The sequence below is a fragment of the Peromyscus leucopus genome, chromosome 6, assembly GCF_004664715.2.
Source record: "Peromyscus leucopus breed LL Stock chromosome 6, UCI_PerLeu_2.1, whole genome shotgun sequence".
Lineage (NCBI taxonomy): Eukaryota > Metazoa > Chordata > Mammalia > Rodentia > Cricetidae > Peromyscus > Peromyscus leucopus.
This window is the reverse complement of record NC_051068.1, coordinates 109804103-109824272: the sequence shown is the minus strand read 5'-3', so window position 1 is coordinate 109824272 and position 20170 is coordinate 109804103. Positions and strand designations below refer to the sequence as shown.

The window sequence follows — 20170 nt, the reverse complement described above, 5'->3', positions numbered from 1 at the left end:
CTCTATTTAAATGACAGGATTGAAAGTTCTGGGGAAAAGATAAACAGTGATGCAGCCCAACTTACTGATCATTCCCATTTTCTGGAGTGCCTAGAAGAGAAGACAGTTATTAAATATGAGATCAGGACTGCTTTCTGTTAAAACTCCTTCTAGAACCAGTTTTAATCTTACTGGCTACCCACAGACATTCCCTCAGGCACAGTTAACATTCCCCCTGACAAGGAGCAATCCTTGTTAAATAAACTACCAAGAACTTGGTTCTGGTTTAATTTTTATCATATAGCATCACATTACTTTGCGAATGTACCATCTTGGATTGTCTATCACATGGACACTAGAAACTTCCATATATTTGATATCTGTGAGAAACTTCTTCTCAAAGTATCTGTTGCCGTTTTCAACTGGAGAACAGACTTTTCTCTTCTCCTTTATGCATTGCTCTTTTTTTGGGAGACAAATCACAGTCCATTGATCCAGCCTCCCAAGAATGGCCTTCAAAGTGCCACTGAGGCAGCTAGCTTTCCATGTTTAGAAACCCCTGTGAGGATGGTTCCTACTGTAGGGTCATGGCTTTCCTGAAGCAAATGTTAAGCTGTTTCACTCCATTGTTTTGCCCCTGATTATATCCCTTTCCACTTGGCTCCTGTGCAGTTTCTCTTCATATCTAACCTAACCGATCATTGGGACAAGCCTCTTGAGCATATCTCTTCTGCCTTTGAGTGTTATTATTTTCATAAAAACTTGGACAATTGCTTCTGTTTCTTTTGCCCAACCCAAGACATCCAACTAGAACTCTAACTACCTAAGATTAACCCATCATACCCTGATGCAGCTCACTAATGATGTCTAACCATGTTTTTCCCCATTAGCAGGGTCTAGCAGTATGTTTTTATTACCATAAGTGCCAAATGCAATATTACCTGTGATGTTCATAGTCCCCATTTAGAGTGAACTGATAATATTTGATTGCCTGTTTTAGCATTTTACTTAGAGTATGGTAACAGTGGGTTAATTAGCAAATAGATGCTTATGGAGAAACTTTCTGCATATATACCATGCTTATGTTAAAAGCTCAATCTATGGCAAACATTATTCAGATAAGCTTAATTTCCAACTTCTGATTCATGTTGTCTACCAGAGAATAGAACGGGCTTATTAATTTTCTGAATGTAATGAAGTCTCCCCCATGTACTTAAAGAGTGATTAACTGCAGGTGTTTAATGGCGCTAATTTAAAGATAACAATGCTGGAAACTCTGTGTGGAAACAAAGCTAACAGTAACCAAATAGACCTGCCTGATTACATAATTTCCACACTTGGTTTTAGAGCACCATACATCTTCACAATAACTCTTCAGAGTGGTAAGGATTTATTCATTTAAAGTCAGCTTTAATAGAAAATGTCACTCTTAACCTCATGCATTTTCAAAGTTTTCCAGTTAAACAATTCTTTTTCAGTACACAGTATTTTTATAAGTAGATTTAACATATTAGTTTTTATCCATCTCATAGACTCAACACCCACAGGCTTCAACTGTGATACTGTAATGGCTATATTCCCATAGAAATAAGATTTGTGGCTTAAAAACGGGTGACAGGAGGAGGGGCTGGTTTATGCAAGTACTATTTCCTCTTTGGGAATGGGATAAGAAAGTAACTTTCAGACATTATGAGATTTATTCACTCACTCCTACAGCAAAGCACATTGTTTTCTTTTTCTTTTGTTTTTTTTTTCTCCCTATTTTCCACCCAGAGCTCAAATGAATGCCACTGTTTTGGTCTGCTAAATTCTCCTTTTGCTGTCATGATCTGCTCCAACTGTCTGTGAGATGCACAGTCAGTGGCTGGCCTGAACTCACAGTCATTAATGTCCTGGGGTAAGAAAGTAACTGTGCAGCTTATAAGCCATATAAAAATAAGCACCTTTTACCTTCTTAACAGCTTAAGAGGCTTAGATAGAATTTTGTTAGTGAAATAGTTAGAATGAAAATAAAGGGAAGATCTATTTCACTGGCCATTTAAAAATTTTAACTCAACAAGCAGAGAATAAAAGTCTACTGCTATATATCAGGCATAATTCAAGGTGAGCTGGGCTCACAGGCGATGCAGGCACAGAAAAAAGTAAAAATTTATAATACCATGAAGCTGTTAATCCAGCTTGTAGAGTAAAAATTAATGGTATAATCTGTTCTGCTTAATGAAGTGGTATGTTACCAAAATGTAGAATAGATTATTGTTGGTGGAATCCTTTAGGGTAAGTTGCAAGTGTGTTCTAGAAGCCAAGTGGTGGGTAGGCTTGATGTTCCAGGAAAATGGTAATTATGGGTAAATGTACGAAAGCCTGAACATCACAGCACATCCAGAGCAGAGGACTGGAACTCCTAATGAATTGGAGTTCATGTGGTAGAGGGAATAGCTGAGCTAAGTGAGCCAAGGGAGGTACAGGCAGAGCATCAACTCAACAGACAGCACCACCCGTGGACTAGGAGGACAACTAAACATAGAAGGAAGGAACACAAATCACGTAGAGAGTTTTGTTTAGAATAATTCATTAACACCAGCTCATTAGTTGAGACAACCGTACTGTTCTACACTAAGATGATAATGATGACAGAGAATTTATGATGACGGTGGTGGGTTCTAGATGAGGAATATGAGGGAAAGTATCATCCTTATAACTCATCTACTCTAAAATAGCAGTCTACCCTCCAATAGAAGGTCTATTTAAAGAAAAGATAAACTGCATGACACCACCAAGAAGATGTCTGTGTTGGAAAGAAGTCGAGGCCCCAAGCAGGGCGTAGGTCCCAGAGTGTGATTTTTAAGATTATGGACTTCGAAAGTAAATCTCCACACTCCTCTGCTTATTCTCTGCCCCGGGCCACACATCCTATGGCACAATGATTGTCTTTGGAGCATAGATCTGTGACTGTCCTCACAGTTGAGGCTATTTCATTAGCAAGAATTGATCTATATTCACTCTAAATAGATCTGAATCATCACTCCTTACTTTGAATAGCACGCAGAGAATTTCTCCGCCTCTTCCCCCTGCTCTTTGTGATCGGGTGACATGGCATTGTCACCAACATTCTTATTCCCTTTGACAGTTTTTAAGTTCAAGGTTGCACTAAGCAAACCCCCATTCTACTTCTGGGAAAACAAAATGAAACAAAACAAAAGGTTGTTACTTACCTGGGTCTCTCTTCCAGCACATTCGATATAAACCCACCAGAGTAAATACCAAGAGTGTTATGAACAATCAGCGCAATAACCACGGGCAAAATAATACCTGAAATTATTGGAGACACTGTCAGCTGGAGTGATGCTAATCCCATACAAATAGACCACACTGGACAAAACATGCACACTTCCTTCTTTAAACAACATTCTATCAAAACACTATTATATTCCGGGCCATAATTCAATTGATTCACAGATTTGCTCTGCTTGTCATTTCTGACATATCCACTTGATGTCACTCTTGTAGCCTTTCTTAAACTTCCAAACCTCAAGGAGATGGCTGCCCATCTTCCCAGAGGCTGGGGGCATAAGGAGAGAGACTAGAGGCAACAGTTCTCTAGATTAGAGTTAGAACTGTACTCAATCATTATATTTTTTTTGTATTTTATTATTAAATTACTTAAAAATATGCAGCTGACTTGAGTGGTTCTAATCTTAAGGCTGAAACTTGTATCTTTGCAACATGTTACCTTAAAACTAGAAAATATGGAAAAGAACTTAAGTAGATTGATTGGATAGCAATTTAGAATGTCTAACAACATAGCTCCAATAGGTAGGTATGCACACTTGGGTATGTGTTCGCAAAGGGTGTGTTGCTGTTGTGAGTCAGAAGAAAGCTTCCCTGTTTTGGTTAAGAAGAGGGTTTTTGAGTTTTCAGTGAGTCATTTCAGGGGTAAAAGTTTAGTGATTAAAGCAAAGGAGCAGTGAGAGGCAGAGTTAGTCAGGTATTCCATTTCCTCACCTCTATGCTTCTTGCCTATTTATCAAGGGGCAATAATATTTTACTTCATCAGTAGGGCAGCTTACATTCCACTTTCAGGAAGCAATGTTAAAGCACACTTTAAAATAGATCTTGAGTGATGTTATTTCCTCCTCAAAACGGAAATACTGTGAATCAATATGTCATTCCTTCTGTGATACCTTTTTAATGAAATGGTTGTACTGAAACCAAAGATAATAATTTGTAATTCCAGCTTCACAAACATTCATCTTACTGTTAATTGCTAAGGGAACAGCTGAACTATTATTTATTTTTTCAGACTTAACACACCTCTAAGGTCTTATATTGCTTGTATAGGTTCAAGTTAAAGTAAAATTAACTGCCATCTATATGACAAAATTTCATCAAGGTAAAAAGAATTATTGTTTTTTATAATTTAATTGCTTTAAGAATGTTCAATTGACAAATGAAGATGGATATGTTGGTATGGCATGATGATTTGGATAAAATGTATTAGTATGGTGATTTGTAATTGAATACAGTTACACCAAGTCATTATTTGTCCTTTTTGGTAATTGCTTACCACTAGGACAAGAGTGAAAAAGAAAAACAAGAAGAAAAGAGAGGAAGAAAATGGCCATGGTGTAGTAATTCCAATCAGTTGTATGGGGGGATTTTTAAAGCAGGCTGTGGTTTGAACTATTGGAACTACAGGCTGAGTGAAGTTGAGGAAAGGCTGTCCATAACCCTGCCCTTTCATTGTTCTTATTTGCATATTCTGCAAGTCTCTTTCCATGAATGGAGATTTATATGTTACTCACTAGAGTAAGAGGGGGTGGTTGATGGAGTGGCTGTGATCTTCCCATCTTCAGTGTCTGTTATTTCGAGAGAGAAAACAAACAAGTCACCTTTGATAAATATGTTAATCCATATAACCTTCCCTCTACTCCCATTTAAGGAAATATCCATGATTTATAGTTATGATGTTACAAATGCAAGATTTTCCCCTCACCATGCAAGAGCTATGTTTTGAAAATCAAGATGGATAGTGTTCATTTCATAAAGAACAGTAAAATAGAATTAGTTTCTCTTCAGGTACATGAAAAATCATACCTTGCAGCTGTGGGATGGTTTTTGCAGTTGTTAGTGATGCTGAGGGTGGCACGATGGTTTTAGGCGAGGCATCTGGCAGTTGAGTGTCAACTATAGGAAAAACCACAAACCCAGACTCAGTTTAGAGCATTAAGTCTTCATATTGGATTTCTTTGTAGATTAAACAGTCTACATTTTGAAAGATCTGGGAAAGCACTTTGTTTTATATAATAGAATGTATAAAATAGTATTGCTGAACTTGACTTCCATGTATTTCTTCTGGAAAAATGATTGACTTTGGCATCACATAAACTGGATATCAGTATCACGCTGTCCAGAGCAGAACTCGCCAAGAAAATCTGAGCAAGTCTCATATTCTAGTCCATAGTGCACAGAACTCAAATCAGGAGGTTCTTGCAAGATGTACATCTATGATAAACACTAATTATTTTTCAGATATTTTTACCTTTGGGAAACTGTGTTTTGTCCATTACATATGCTTAAAATAGATGTAAATGCAGAAAACTTCAGGTTTTATGGTATTTCACAGTGGCTGAAGAAAAATGATCCCTATGAAGGCTTTGATGATAAGTGGGGGAGAACCAATGGAGATTCCTTCATTTCCTTCTGTGAAGCTCTGTAGCCATATGACCAGCTTCCATGGAATAATGGCTGTTTGATTCTTTCTCCTCCATTGACCATAACCTTTTTTCCTTCGAGGGAAATGTCTGCCATATTCAATCAGAGGACTAACAAGATTATTATGATAAATAAAAATTATGAATAATTTAAAATGTAAGACAACATAGCTTAATATATGTAACATAATACATGGCATATCAATAAAAGAAAGAAAATACAAACACTGAATGCTTTATAATTTTGTCACACTTATCGTGAAATGAAATGTAATTTAGAATTTTGGGAAATGAATTGTCCCTCCTGGTGGAAAGTTCTCTTTTCTATCATAGCTGCTGGCTCATATTTCCACAAAACTCCCAGAGTGCAAAAGGTGTAATGCTCACCATACCTCCCACGTAGCTCCTGCTTCAGCCTGTGTGCACTAGAGCAAGGCTGACCATGTCCCTACATGGAGACATTCATTCTGCTTAAGACTTGTGAGGAGTTCTGAGGCCCTGCATAATTACACCCGTGAGACTGATATTTCTAGGGCTGCCATGGCTGCTCTCTCCTCCTTTGCCACCCACAGCACAGCACACACTGTATGCTCTGTGGGGGAAGAATCATGTGGAGAGTCTACACTGTGCTTGCCAGGCAAGAGATCTGTGGGAGGGAGCTAGATACATGCCCATAAGAACAAAGAGAAATGTCAGGCTAGTGTACAAAGCAGGCAAAAAAAGGAATATTAAGTGAAAGAGTGGGAGCTAGCTGAAAGCTCCGTACTGTTAGTTGTGATTTTCAGTGTCAAGGACTATTTGGGGATAAATAGTCTTTTGGGTGTTTTGGAAGAGGATAAGATGGTTGGCTGAATAACCAATGGTCTTGGGATTTACCAACAGCTAGTTTCCAAGACTCCATATCCCACCTTATTTCTTCCTCATGTTCAGGCCAAGAGTTGCTTTAGGAGTGATTATTTCTGATTCAAATGACACCATGCCAAAGCTTTCTGAGTTAAAATGTGTTGATTGCCTAGGGCCAGTAATTACTGCTATGTTAACCCTTAACCACGAGTTAACCACGACCCGGAAGATTGCCATGTTAACCTTTCTTACACAAATGATCAACGCTGCTAAAACAGAAACTTCCAAATTTCTACTTTTGTTTTCCTTTTAACTGTAATTTTTACTTAAGAAATCTTTTCTGAATTCACACACACACACACACACACACACACACACACACACCTGTGTGTTTACCTGTATTGTGGGTAATAGTATTTGGTGTTTGCATTTCTTATATTTTTCTACTTAATTAAAAGTACTTGTTATGGTGTTTATTAGTGCCCCACAATTTGAGAAACCCTATCTTTAGCATGATCATATGACTGAATGGTACTTAGATAAAGCTTGTGAGCCTAACATTTATTCTCTCTGTGACTATAACAGAGAGATTCATAGTGTAGTCTGATGATCTTCATTTATTGTGTTGAAAACCTGCTACCACAAATTTCTACCTAAGTAGCAATGTCAGAGAAGGGTCAGATGAGGAATAATGCAGTAGTTAAGAACATGATTCTGAAAGCTAAACTCTGACTATAAAACTTCCTTCCTGAAGAGGCTTGTCATGTTACTTAACCTCTTTTTGTCTGATTTTCTTATATGTAAAAGGGGTTAAAATAGTTTTACATCATATTGTTGCTGTAAAGATTAAGAAAGAATAAATTTAAATTGTCTAAGAGAATAACTAGCCCCAGTATGGTTATTTTAAATTATATAATATCATGTAATATATGCTGTATGATATTGCTATAATGTATGATTATGTCTCTTAGAAAGTTGAACTTTCCAACTAAAGAGAGTTCATCTAATTTCCTTAAAAATTCAGAATTTAGCTGTGTTAAATTGAGTTTTCAGACATTTCCATGTTTTTCGGTATTTCTTTTCTCCAGTCAGGAGTGGAAGAAGCTGGAAAACATGTCACTCTTAGATCACACAGTTTGTATGCGGGTCCTGATTTTGGGGATTGTGATGGTTATTGAATTCTAGAGGCATTGTGTTACAATTTAAATGCAATTTACAAACTTATGTCAAAACTCAGAGCAAGTTATGTGAAGCAAGTTCTCTTGGAACCAAGCCTATTCTACTGAAATGATTCACATTTTGCTAATAGTTCCTGACAGTGGTACTTTTGTGGTTTTAGACAAGGGTTCACTATGTAGTCTTGGCTGTCTTGCACTCATTAGGTAGAGGAGGCTGTCTTCAAACTCTCTGAGATCTGCTTGCCTCTGCCTCCAGAGTGCTGAGATCAAAGGCATGTGTCACTACATACATGTAAACTTGCTATGTCACTGGGAACTTTACTAACAGGGGACTTGACTGTTGTTCTAAGGAATCAGAGCTTGACTAGAGAATGGTCTTCAAAGGACTGAAGTTATGGAAGTGTAGGTGGCTGAGGTTCCCCACTTTTCTGAATTCCACCTTGTGCTGGCCTGAGGCTGTACTGCCCCAAGGCTCATCAAAGCCAAGTGTCAGCCTGGCAGGGACAATCATGCCCACTGTTTCTTGAGAGTTGTGAATGCCTCCCAAGATGCTTTTGGGCTAGAGGATTCCTTGATTACCTTTCTCAAACTTCCTAAACGTGAATGTCAAGCTAGAAGGCTTCCACTCGGCTGTCCTCTCCTGCCCTCTCTCCACATCAGATTTCTCTTGCTATCTGATGGCTTCTCTGACTTACTTTCAGGTATTATCTCCATTGTTTTTCCCCCTTTAGTAATTATTATATTTATACATGTTTATAAATATATAAATAAAACCTGCTGAGTCCATTTAGTGTTGCTTATATATTTTTAATGTTGAACGCTTGGTATTAGATAACAAATTAGGAATCTTGTAGCTGGGAAAAACTGATTCCCCCCTCCGAGCATCTGTTAATTTCCTGTAGCTCTTTATCTAAGGATGGAGCTGTGTGAGACCCTCCTTATCCATGCTGACATGTTACTTTGTTTCTTTTTATAGTCATTCAATAATAATCACAAATAGAGGCCCACTCTGTACCTAACAGTAAATATTGAAGGACAGACAGCACAGTGTAAGATACAGCTGAGGGATTCCAAACTGATCCAGATGAAACCAGGGTTGAAGAACAAACATAATAGTATTCCAAGAGTCATGATGAGTGGGCCTGTGCCACCTCTTACGAAATCTTATGAATAAGCTACTCTTCACAGCAAAGGAAAGATTTGGGAAGCTTTGGTAATGATGTATACTGTGTGGGTATAGAAGAAATTCTATAATTTATTATAGAATAAATCAGAATCAGGAAATAAGAGCCAAGGCAAACTTACACAAGTACAGATATTCACATTGGTCAAACATCCTGACAAGGAGAGAGTCTATGTGGGACTTGCATTATCAAAAAGAAAACAACTTTTTATAAAAATCAACTAGAACATACATCATTCAGATAGTGAATGCTATGCATGCAGAGGGAAATATGATGATAGGATCATTGAATGTTCTTCCAGCTTTAAGAACTTAGATTCTTGTCACATGATTTCTTCTTTTTCATAGCTTTTATGTGCATATACCCATGATGGAACTTTCTTTCCAGTTAATAGGTAGAACACCAGAGGAGAGTTTTTATGCCGTTGAGTGGTTGAGATTGAGTTTGCATCTCCTCAGAGCTTACATTACCGAACTGGGAGAACTTCTACAGCAATGTCAAAGTTTTATCTCAACTATCTATCCTTTTGCTTTGAGCCATCAAGGTAATTAACCTGAGACATAACATACTCTTATATACCTGGAAATAATTGTGAACTGAGATATATTTAGCTTAGATAACTCTATAGAAGTTGATGTTGAGGGAGGAGATTTCCCCTTTCTTATCCAGTTTAAATAGTTATTAAATTTCAGGAACTTATGCATGAGATCCAAGAAAAAACAAAGGAGGATACTAGTACTTCCTTAAGTTCCAGATTATTTTATCCCTGAGAAAGTATATTTAATCTTGTGCTTTAAGGATGAGAAATAGTGTGGCTCAGGCAGATGAGGCAAACATGTCTGAGAATGAATGAGAGAAAATGTAAGTTAAACACACTTGAAAACTATCTCTATTTCCCTTTCTATTCTTCCATAGGCTTTTTGTTTTTGTTTTTGTTTTTCGTTTTGGTTTTTCGAGACAGGGTTTCTCTGTGTAGCTTTGTGCCTTTCCTGGAACTCACTTGGTAGCCCAGGCTGGCCTCGAACTCACAGAGATCCACCTGCCTCTGCCTCCCAAGTGCTGGAATTAAAGGCATGCGCTACCACCGCCGCTACCACCGCCACCACCACTCTTGGCACCACCACCTGGCTTCCATAGGATTTTTAAGATTTTTTAAACAGATTTTTAAGTAAGACTATCCCATTTGCTTATATATAATTATCCATAAGGTTAATAAAATTTGTTCTTTGAATTCCAAAAGGTTTAAAATTTTCTCTCTCTGCCATTATCAATATATCTATAAAAATATTAAGAAGGATTTTACTTCAAATTTGTATAGGACACTATATATCAGATATTATTCTAGTTTACAAAGAGTAACTGCTTCAATTATTATTGAGTTATTGTTCTCATTTTTTCAAAGCAAAAACTGAAGCTCAGAGAGATTAAACATCCTCTCAAGATCACACTGTAAGTAGGCTGTAGAGCAAATATTTCAATGAAAGCTCTAGAGCCAGTTAACTGTTTTGATATTATAAAACCCTGAACTACAGACTCTAGACAGCTTATGATAGGTATATCCTAGCATGAGTGGGTCCTCACTGAGTAGGAATGTCAACATTCTGTCACTGAATGATAGAGAACTCAATGGATAATATTCTGCACAGAGTGTTGCATGCCTCAGTTTCCACAGCTTCCTGGAGGTGGAGGGCACAGTGAACACGGCCCTTCCTCCTTTCTAAAGATTTGGTGTGTTGGTCATATATTGTCTGTTCTTGCTTCTACTTTTCTACCAAGCTTAATGTCCACATTGTAATCATTGTTCTAAAACACAAGTTTGAAGAAGAGGGGTACCACGAGATCTTTAGAAATTGTGCTGGCCATTACAGGGGAACTGAGATACAACTGTGATGGTTATCCATATGTACCTCCAGGGTGCCCAGACATTGGTCCAAGTCTTATTATGGGATGTTTTTGGTTGAGGTTAATACTTGAGTTGGTAAACAAAATGAAGAAGTTTGCCTTCCCCAGTGTGTAATCATTTGAAGACCTGAGTAGAATAAAGAGGAAAATCCCTCTGCCTCATGGCCTTGAGTAGGAACATTGACTTTTCCTGCTTTAGAAACACCAGTTTTTTTGTATCTTCTAAAATACGCTCATTTTAAATTTTGTATTTGTTTATATATGAAGTGTGCATGTGTATGTGTGCACATGTATATTTGTAAATATGAGTATGAGTTAATGGCGTATATGGAGGTCAGAAGACAATCTTCAGTGGAGATCCTCAACTTTCATCTTGTTAGGAACACTATTGGACATTAATTCAGAGTAAAAGTCAGGTGGCCAGAAATGAGGTTTTAACTGTTATTTACAGCATCCTTTTGGATGTCAGGACCATATTTTGTGTAGGTGAAGAGACTGTACTTCTTTGAGAGGACACATTGACCAATACAACCAGAACTGGGAAAGACATTTGTAGGCATGGTTCTTTCCCCAGGACTGGCTCTGCTTACCCCCACCAGAGTCCTCAGGCTTATCCTTGATATTCCTATTTTCACCTATTACACTTGATGCCTCCCATCATTTAATTGTCCTGTATTATTTTCTATTTCTCCCTGCTTTCAAGCTCACATATGTGTGTGCATATAGAGACACCTAGATGATCACATTCTTTGGGTATTTGATGAATACTCAGAGAAGAGAAAATGAACTTACCTGGTACTTCTGGTGTTTTGATTGAACTCTGATTCTCAGCTTTCAAGGGAAAAATAAAAACACTAAAATTAAATGTTGAATATAATATCTGGTTTAACAGTTGTTTCAAAGGTAAGTTTTATAGACATCAGCTTATTTTAGATACATTTGTCCCTCAAGTTATAGAATCATGGAGCTTTATGATTCCAGGAAACCTCAGAACAAGAATCAATTAACTTTTTGGTCTTTTCCCTTTTCTTAATTTTTAAACAACAGTTTCCTTATGGTATCATCATAGGTATAAATCGTTATAATTGTAAATTCCTCTTTTTGTTTTCAAGACAGTGTTTCTCTGTGTAGCCTTGGCTGTCCTAGAACTAGCTCTGTTGACCAGACTGGCCTTGAACTCACAGAGATCCACCAGCCTTGTAACTTCTACCTGGCTTGTAACTTCCTCTTCGAGGCTTAATGTGCTATGAAGTGTCTGCTGCAACTTCTCAGCTCTGGTTTTTAGTGTGAACTTTGTCATACATACACAATACCTAAAGAAAGCACATAATGAACTCAGCCATATACAATACCTAAAGAACACATAAGGAACTCAGCCATATGCAATTCCTTAAGAAAGCATATAATTCTATTTTTATAAAACTTTATTTAGAAAAATAGGTAGGGGGCATATTTTGCTTCTCTGGCTTGATCCAGGTTAATTTTTACATACTCTTACAAATGAAATACCTAAACACAACACAGTGAACCACAGGTATTTCAATTACTATGCGGAAGGGGCTACCCTGATCTATCATCCTGTTAGGACCTAATGCATCTTATCATCTGGGGAAGATGCAAGAATCAGAGAGCTATGCTAGGAACTTAAGAGATTTCTGGATGATGGCTATAGTCCAGAAGAGATGTCAACAAGGAAAGTCATTTTACAGAATCTTCAAAAAATCCTTTTCAGTAACTTTGAAGACATGGACCATGAAGGGGATTTGCCTTGTGAAAAACTATAGAAAATGTTTCTAAAACAAATAGAAGCCTAAAAACATTTACAAACTATTTGTGTTCCATGTATATTCAATTCAACTGCCAACATTAGCATCTCAATTTCAACATATCCCTTGAATGGTGTTCTCCAACCTACCTCTTCCCCAACCTTCTTGGATCAGTGCAAGGGACCATTGTCTCCCAGTTGTTTAAGGCCAGAAAACAGTAGCCCTTCTGAAATCCCCTTTCTGTGTGCCTTGATACATTCCGAAGCTCTAGAGTAAAAGTTTATTCATGTAGCTCCCAAGAGTGCTTAGGAAAATCTCTTAAAAGTTAACCTTGACTCACCAGCCCTTGCCTGTTTCTTAGTGTGGCTAGCCAGTCTTCATAGACTATCAGGAACCTTACCTCACTCTTCAGTCCTCTGACCCATTAGCTCCCTCTTTATGCTCTACCTTGTACCTGGTGTTGACAGACCAAAGGTTCAAAGATACAGAATTCTTCCAGACCTGGACTTCTTTTGTTTTTCCCCGTGCCTCAGTGTTCTTTTAAGCTACCTTACTGAACTGTCTCTGGACCCCCTTTCACACCAGTCTGTTCCTTGACTTGATTTGCACCATTGCAATTTTATTACTACAGTAACATTTACTTTCTGCTTGAAAAATGGGTTATTGTTGGCTGGATTGTGTTTCCCTGAGGATAGATTTTCTGTCTTGCATAGATCTGTGATTCTAGTACCTATCCTTAGGATATGCCATAGTATGTCTCTGGTATATGGAAAAGAATGGTGAGTTTTAAATTTGATGTTTATAAAAGATATTATTCCCATTTTGTAGAACTGCAAATATTAGCTGAGAGAAATCAAATTATTGTCTTAAAGGTGGAACCACAATGACAATTCAGGACTTCGATTCCAAACCCATCTACTAAAAGAGACAGTTTTTCTCTCCCTAAATATTCTAAGTATAAAGCTTATATAATTAATTCCTGCTTTGATAACTAATTAAAAAACTTTTGAAAGTGGCATAATGCTGCATTTGGGAGATACAGTTAAAATATTTATTAGCAGCTAGGATTAGAATACAAAGAAAATCAAAACCCTTTCTTCCTTTTATTAATATCAGGTCACAACCTTTCCTGATGATAGACTTGTATGGGAATGAACAGTTTTAAGCTTGAATCAGACAAAACCTTCTGGCTCTCTTTTATTTGCATTTCTTTTAGCCTCCAAAATGCATAATAATTTTATTTGAATGTAAAATAGATAAGAACTCTTTGTAACTGTGTCCTGAAACTTTGCTGGAGTGTAAAGAAACACACCAATTCTGAATAGTCCGAGGTCAAAGTCCATACATATATCTGTACATGGAGGAATAAAGTACTGAGGACAAAATTCTGCAATTTTCAGTACTTAATCAAGAATAGAATATGATTGGGCCTAATGGCAGAAGCCTGCAACTCCATCACTTTGAAAGCTGAGGCAAGAGGATCACAAGTTTGTGATTAGACTGAGCTCTGTAGTGAGACTGTCTCTCAATAAATCAGGAATTGGGGTATAGCTCAGTGGAAGAGTGCTTGCCTAGTATGCCCAACACCTGGATCTGACCTCCAGTACTTTCAGGAAAAACAAAAAGCAAAAAGAAATGTGTGCTTCCTTCTTGAAATAGAGGAAATAGTTTGAAGACAACAAACTCTTTTTAAATGAATCCAACATTTAACCTAAACGCAGTTTAGAGGATACAAAAATCTCAGTAAAAATGAATGCCATGGCATATGGCTAAGTGTGAGTATCTCTGGTCTTTATTTATAACTGTAAGGACACATATGTGCTGTCAGAAGGCCACGGTCAGATTGCAGAGGAAAAGAAGGAAGTCAAACTGCAAATGCATATGGGAGGCTTTTGCTAATAGTCTCAGTTGGATGATCAGTAAAAGACAGAAGTGTTGAAGTCTGTTGTTGAGTTTGATCCTGCAATATGAAACTGTGGTCTTAAAAACTGCAAATATATATCCAAAGCTAAACTTAAACGTTATCATTTAAATCAGAAAGCTTTAACAGCAATATAATAAATAACTTTGCTTATTTCACAGCAGAGACTGTGTTTACAGATAACACACTATAGTGGTACATAAAATGTGATGCTAAATGCAGGAGCAAGGATATATAGAGCTTTTTTTAAAAAATATATGATTATCTACTTCTACTGAAAAATGAGCTATGAACAATTTCCATTGTATTACTCTGTCATCTGACACTAAGGCAGTGGACATGGACGTGAGATTATTTTTGGTTTGTCTAAACTAGGGCATGTGACTAAGACTTATTCTGTAGATTCCCCTCCTTGCAAAAGGGGAAAGTTATAGTTAAATCCTCGGCTGGATGTCACAGGTAAATGGCTCAGTTCATAAAGTAGCATTGACAGAGTTGGCAATCAGACAAATTAATGATTTCTAAATTGTAGGATGACAGATGACAGCATTGAATGTGATAGATTCTCTATGATGGTTTGAAGGGAACATCCAATGAGGATGTTATTTCCTTTCAGTTTGATGTCCATGAGGTTTCAATGTGTATATATCGGTGTGTGTGTGTGTGTGTGTGTGTGTGTGTGTGTGTGTGTGTGTCCACATATGAGTCTGTGGAGTTCAGAGGTTGATGTTGAGTGTCTTTGTCAATTGCTCTCCACTTTAGGTTTTGAGTCAGGTGTAGTGTGATTCTAATTGGTCTTAATAATAAAAACCCAGAGTCAGATATCAGGGTGAAAGCTGAAAGATCAGAGAAGCAGAGCCCCCAGCCACTGGAAAGACTACTTACCTTTAGGAATCCCAGACTGAAAAGGGCTGAGCTCCTGTCTCCACCCTCCTTATCACTTCCTTTCTTCACCCAGCCATATGGCTTCCTGTTTCCTCCTCCCAAATGCTGGAATTAAAGGCCTGTACTTCCCAAATACCGGGATCAAAGGCATGAGATCCCAAGTGCTGGGATTAAAGGTGTGTGCCACCAGTCCCTGGCCTCTAGTGGCTAGCTTCGCACTCTGATTTCCAGGCAAGTTTTATTTGTTAGAGTACAAACAAAATATTGCCACAGTCAGGGCTTCTCACTGGTTGACCTGGACTTCACCACTGACTACATTGGTCAGGCAGCAGGCACATGGAGTCACCTGTCTTTGCCTCCCAGCCCTGGGTTAGAGGTATATACAACCAGGCCTGACTTTTTAGGGTGGTGCTGGGGATCTGACCATAGGTATTCATGCTTACACAGCAGACTATTTACTTACTGAGCAATAGCCACATGCCAGATTTTATCTTATAACAATTCTCTAGATCAGTGCTTCTCAACCTTCTTAATGCTACAACTGGTTCTTTAATACAGTTCCTCATGTTGTGGTGACCTCCAACCATAAAATTATTTTTGTTGCTAATTCATAACTATAATTTTGCTACTGTTATGAATTGTAATGTAAATATTTTTGGAGATAGAGCTTTTCCAAAGGGGTCATGACTCAGATTGAGAACCACTGCTCTGATGAACAACCTAAGGCTCAGAGGAGTTCCATAGCTGGCCAAAAGCCACAACAAAATGAATGTTTGCATTTAATTTTCTTTTCATTAACTAAGCCCTTTGAATTAAGAATCATTACTCATAATCACTAACCCAACATTCTCTGGGCATGATCAGAGATACCTTTGTCTTAAGGCAGGTGTGGTGCCTTAGAGAACAAAGGCCTGGGTGTAGCTCATTCACATGGTCAGATAGTAGCACCTACAAAATGTCTACTCAGTTATTGTGAAATCAACCATTCTTGTATAGCAGTAAACTCCACATTAAACCAGGAATAATTCTGTGATAAGGAAGTTTATTTGCTAATATCTTTATTTTATATAAACACTACCATTATAAAATAGAAATGTATAACAATTATAGTATAAATTATTAATGATAACATTTATATACAATAAATAGATTAGCAATTAAATTTCCTTATTGCATAATTATTTGCAGTGAACCATCAATCCATAAACTTATTCCATATTCTTTCCCCAGCCATTTCAGACTTCATTCAAGGGAGAAAGAATAATGATGTTCCTTTCTTGATGATTTCTGGGCATGTATAGAATATCTCTTTCTAATCTGGTTAAAAACACCAAATTCGCTTCTCCTACCAAAACATCTCTTGATATTGTAATATGAAATTATGATCTACACTTGAACCTTTGCTCAATTGAGTTACAATTTAAAAAACAATCTCAAAAATGTCCCCTAATGTTTTCAGTAAGTTTCCAACTGTGTGTTCAGCTGTATTCTCAGCTACGCGTGACCCACGGGCCATGTGTTGGTCTTGCCCAGTGCTGCCTACCTTCCCGTCTTCCATCGCTCTTTCCTATCTGTTTGCAGAAACTAACAAAATGTACCCACATGGAAGCTTACCCCTGCTGTGACAAACCACCCAAGGGAGACAAACATGAAGGCAGGCAGGCATGTTTGCCTCACGGTTCTGGAGGCACCAGTCCACAGTTACTGGGCTGTGTTGCTTTGGGCTTTGGTGAGGCAGTGTGCCATGGAACATAATGGACCAAGCTGGCAGAGGCCATTTCAGCAAAGCCATCCATAAATGTAACACACCATCCTGAGGCCAGAGCCTGCATGAGCCAATCACCACCCAAAAGTCCAACCTCTGCATACTGCCACGAGAGGACCACGCTCTCAAGGGACACATGTGGGGCCCAAACCACAATAGTACAGGAAATGAAAAGAGAATCAAAGAGAATGTCATATTTTCAACACCTTAGTCCCAAACTGGAGACTCAGGGTGAGAAAATTAATGAATCTACATGTAATGCCTTGCTGCGGGCCGCAGGAATATATCATAAGAACTCAGCTGGTTATGGCAAAGTCACTACCTGGAGGGATCAGGGAATTCCTCCAGAGGAAGCCAAATCCCAAGGAGTTTTTGGTGTTACTTGGCTTGTTATATATCAGCTGTCTTCTGTTATGAAAATCATGTGTGCCTTCATAGTTTTTCCAATTGACTTTCCCCTGAGAAGGACTAACAGTGTAGACTGATCACTCTCTGGACATACACATTCCAGGTATTTGGAGAACAGCCTCAGGAAAGGCTTTCTCTGGAATCAGATTATCTATCTCCCTTGGCCACTTTCAAGGACTACAGGAAACACCACCCAGGTGGGCGCCCATTGTTAGTCCCAGGTGGACTAACAATGGTAACAGCCCACATGCAAGTCACCTGACTTAAGGTAAATTCCACAAGGGGACACCGCCTAGGAGAGGTGGACGTTAAGTAATAGCTTTACACAATTTAGCTCGGACCCTCCCTTTATATACCGAGACTTCCAGGAGCAGGGAGAAGAGAGAAGAGAATGGAAGAACTAGATGGGTAAGAACTTGAGAGGAACAAACTGAGATGGGGAAGAACTAGATTGAAGGACTAAAAGAGAGGACAGAGGAACGAGATGGAAGATGAGGAAGAGCCAGATGGGGAAGAACAAGATGAGGAAGAGCCAGATGAGAGAGAAGGAGACGGGAGAGGAGCTGATAGGGGAAAGAACTAGATAGATGAGAACCTAGAAGGGACAGAACTAGATGAAGGAATTAAGATAGAACCTAGAGGGGACAGTAGATAAATATAGAGAGAAATCAGGCAAGAAAGGAGCTAGACATGAGAACAGAACTGAAGCTGTGTATAAAGGATGTTATGCCAGAGGAATTAAAGCAAGTGGACTATAGAACTCGGTGTGCTGAGATTATATTTCCTGATAATAGTCCTCGCCGTCAGTAGTTCTCTCTCCTGAGCCCTGGGATGTATAATATTAAGGCTGGTCCTCTATATTATACAAGACCTGGCGCCCTTGGTACCCAGTCTCAGGAAGAGTAATCTACCAAGCACACTCAAAAAGCAGTGGTGTGCTTGGCGGAGGCTGTCCAGAGACGAGGCAGTCTCTCCGGGGAGTCGTAAAGGTGACCCCTGAAGTGCCGGCTACCGACGGACCTCACCAAAGGTGCTGCAGACCGGGAGGAACCCCAGGCCTCTTTGTGGTGAGTAGTTGAATATCTCCCTTCCCTATTAAGAATCCTTCTTGCGGACGGCGGTGGTGGCGCACGCCTTTAATCCAGCACTCAGGAGGCAGAGCCACAGGATCTGTGAGGATCTCTGTGAGTTCGAGGCTAGCCTGGTCTACAGAGTGCGATCCAGGAAAGGCGCAAAGCTACACAAAGAAACCCTGTCTCAAAAAAAAAAAAAAAAAAAAATCCTTCTTGCACCATGAGTCAGAGTCAGAACGAGTCAAAAGAGAATCAGTTTTTGATAGAAATTACAGGACACAGGCTTACGACGAAAGGCATTTCAGTCAGCTCTAGTCTGTTTACAGGCTTAGATAAGGAAGCAAAGACTATCTTAATTCCATAAAGCCCCCTAAAAAATGTAAGGAAAGATTTAGGAGACCCCTAAAAGCCACCAACCTTATGAAATTGATTTACCATCAGAATATGATAAGCGGCAGAGATTCTAACCCCTCCCTTTTAGGGAGAAACCTGCCGTTACTTCATTCAGGGTCTTACAAGGAGGTAACACAATATTCTCACACTACCAGACCTCCTGAGAGCATAAACCAGAGCTAATGAAGTTCACTATGTTCTCCATAGTAGCAGCAGCGTCCTGCTACAAACAGCCTTTTTTGCTAAAACTACTGGAATCTAAGGGCTAACTTGAGCCCTAAACTTGCCTGCAGCTAACTAGGAGCTCCGCTCCAGCAGCCTTCATTTAAATCAATGCAAGCCTCACAGCCAGTGCCGATTTAAAAACTAATGGCAACTCCCAGCTCTCCTAAAAAAGTGTCTCTTTCTCTCTCTTTCCTTTTTCTGGGTTGACTATTAAGTTCTTGGTAATTTACAAAAATCTTGGCCAAGTACAAGAACTTCAGTTAACTCATTTCAAAAAAACAGGTCCTGGTTAGGGGACGCCCTACTACGACCTGTATGGATTCATCAGACCCCTGAAGACGTTTGGGGGTCGGAATCCTAAACATCTGCCTTCTTCTCTCTGAACCTAACTATCTGCTATCTGCATCTCAGCTCACTTGGGCTTTTGAGTCGTCTCCACCCTTCTCCTCACCTTGCCATTCCCGGTGGCTATCTGGCTTGATACAGACTGGATAAACAGGCTGTAGCTGCTAAAAAAAAAAAAAAAAAAAAAAAAAAATTCCTGCTCCTTTGTTTTAGTCTGGGCCTGTAAATTTACTGTGCTTATCTCATTTCATGATACACCTTAAAGGATTTATTAAATTGTTACTCTCCTCATATACTATATTTTTGAATAAGAGTTCCTGTTTCTATATTAAAAAAATTTCAGTACAAACTTAATATTTTTAAGGATAAACTGACGGGTATAAAACCAAAGTTCCAAGCTTACAAGGTCAACTAACTTATAAATTGTTAAGAATAAGTTTACTTTAATTAAAGATAATTAAGAAATAAAACTTATTGATTGATTGGCCGACCTAAACTGTAAACTGTTAAGGATAAGTTGTACTTAACCTATAACCTATTAGAGATAATTTTCAGGATACAAATTAAAACTTGATCATCATAAATGATCAAA

At 38.5% G+C, this 20170-nt stretch overlaps 1 protein-coding gene across 3 annotated transcripts in view; it reads right to left on the bottom strand.

Annotated features, from left to right (window-relative positions):
* Positions 1–20170, bottom strand: part of Emcn (endomucin) — a 108145-nt gene that overhangs the window by 12153 nt on the left and 75822 nt on the right. For 2 of the 3 annotated variants that reach the window (XM_037207135.1, XM_037207134.1), the window contains 4 exons: positions 11590–11628; positions 5074–5163; positions 4782–4835; positions 66–90 (listed from right to left, as the gene is read on the bottom strand). In XM_037207135.1, the coding sequence (XP_037063030.1) occupies positions 66–90; positions 4782–4835; positions 5074–5163; positions 11590–11628 (208 nt within the window). Of the gene's footprint in view, positions 1–65; positions 91–3191; positions 3289–4781; positions 4836–5073; positions 5164–11589; positions 11629–20170 lie in introns of all 3 variants that reach the window. The other variant, XR_005091857.1, reaches the window with a different exon arrangement.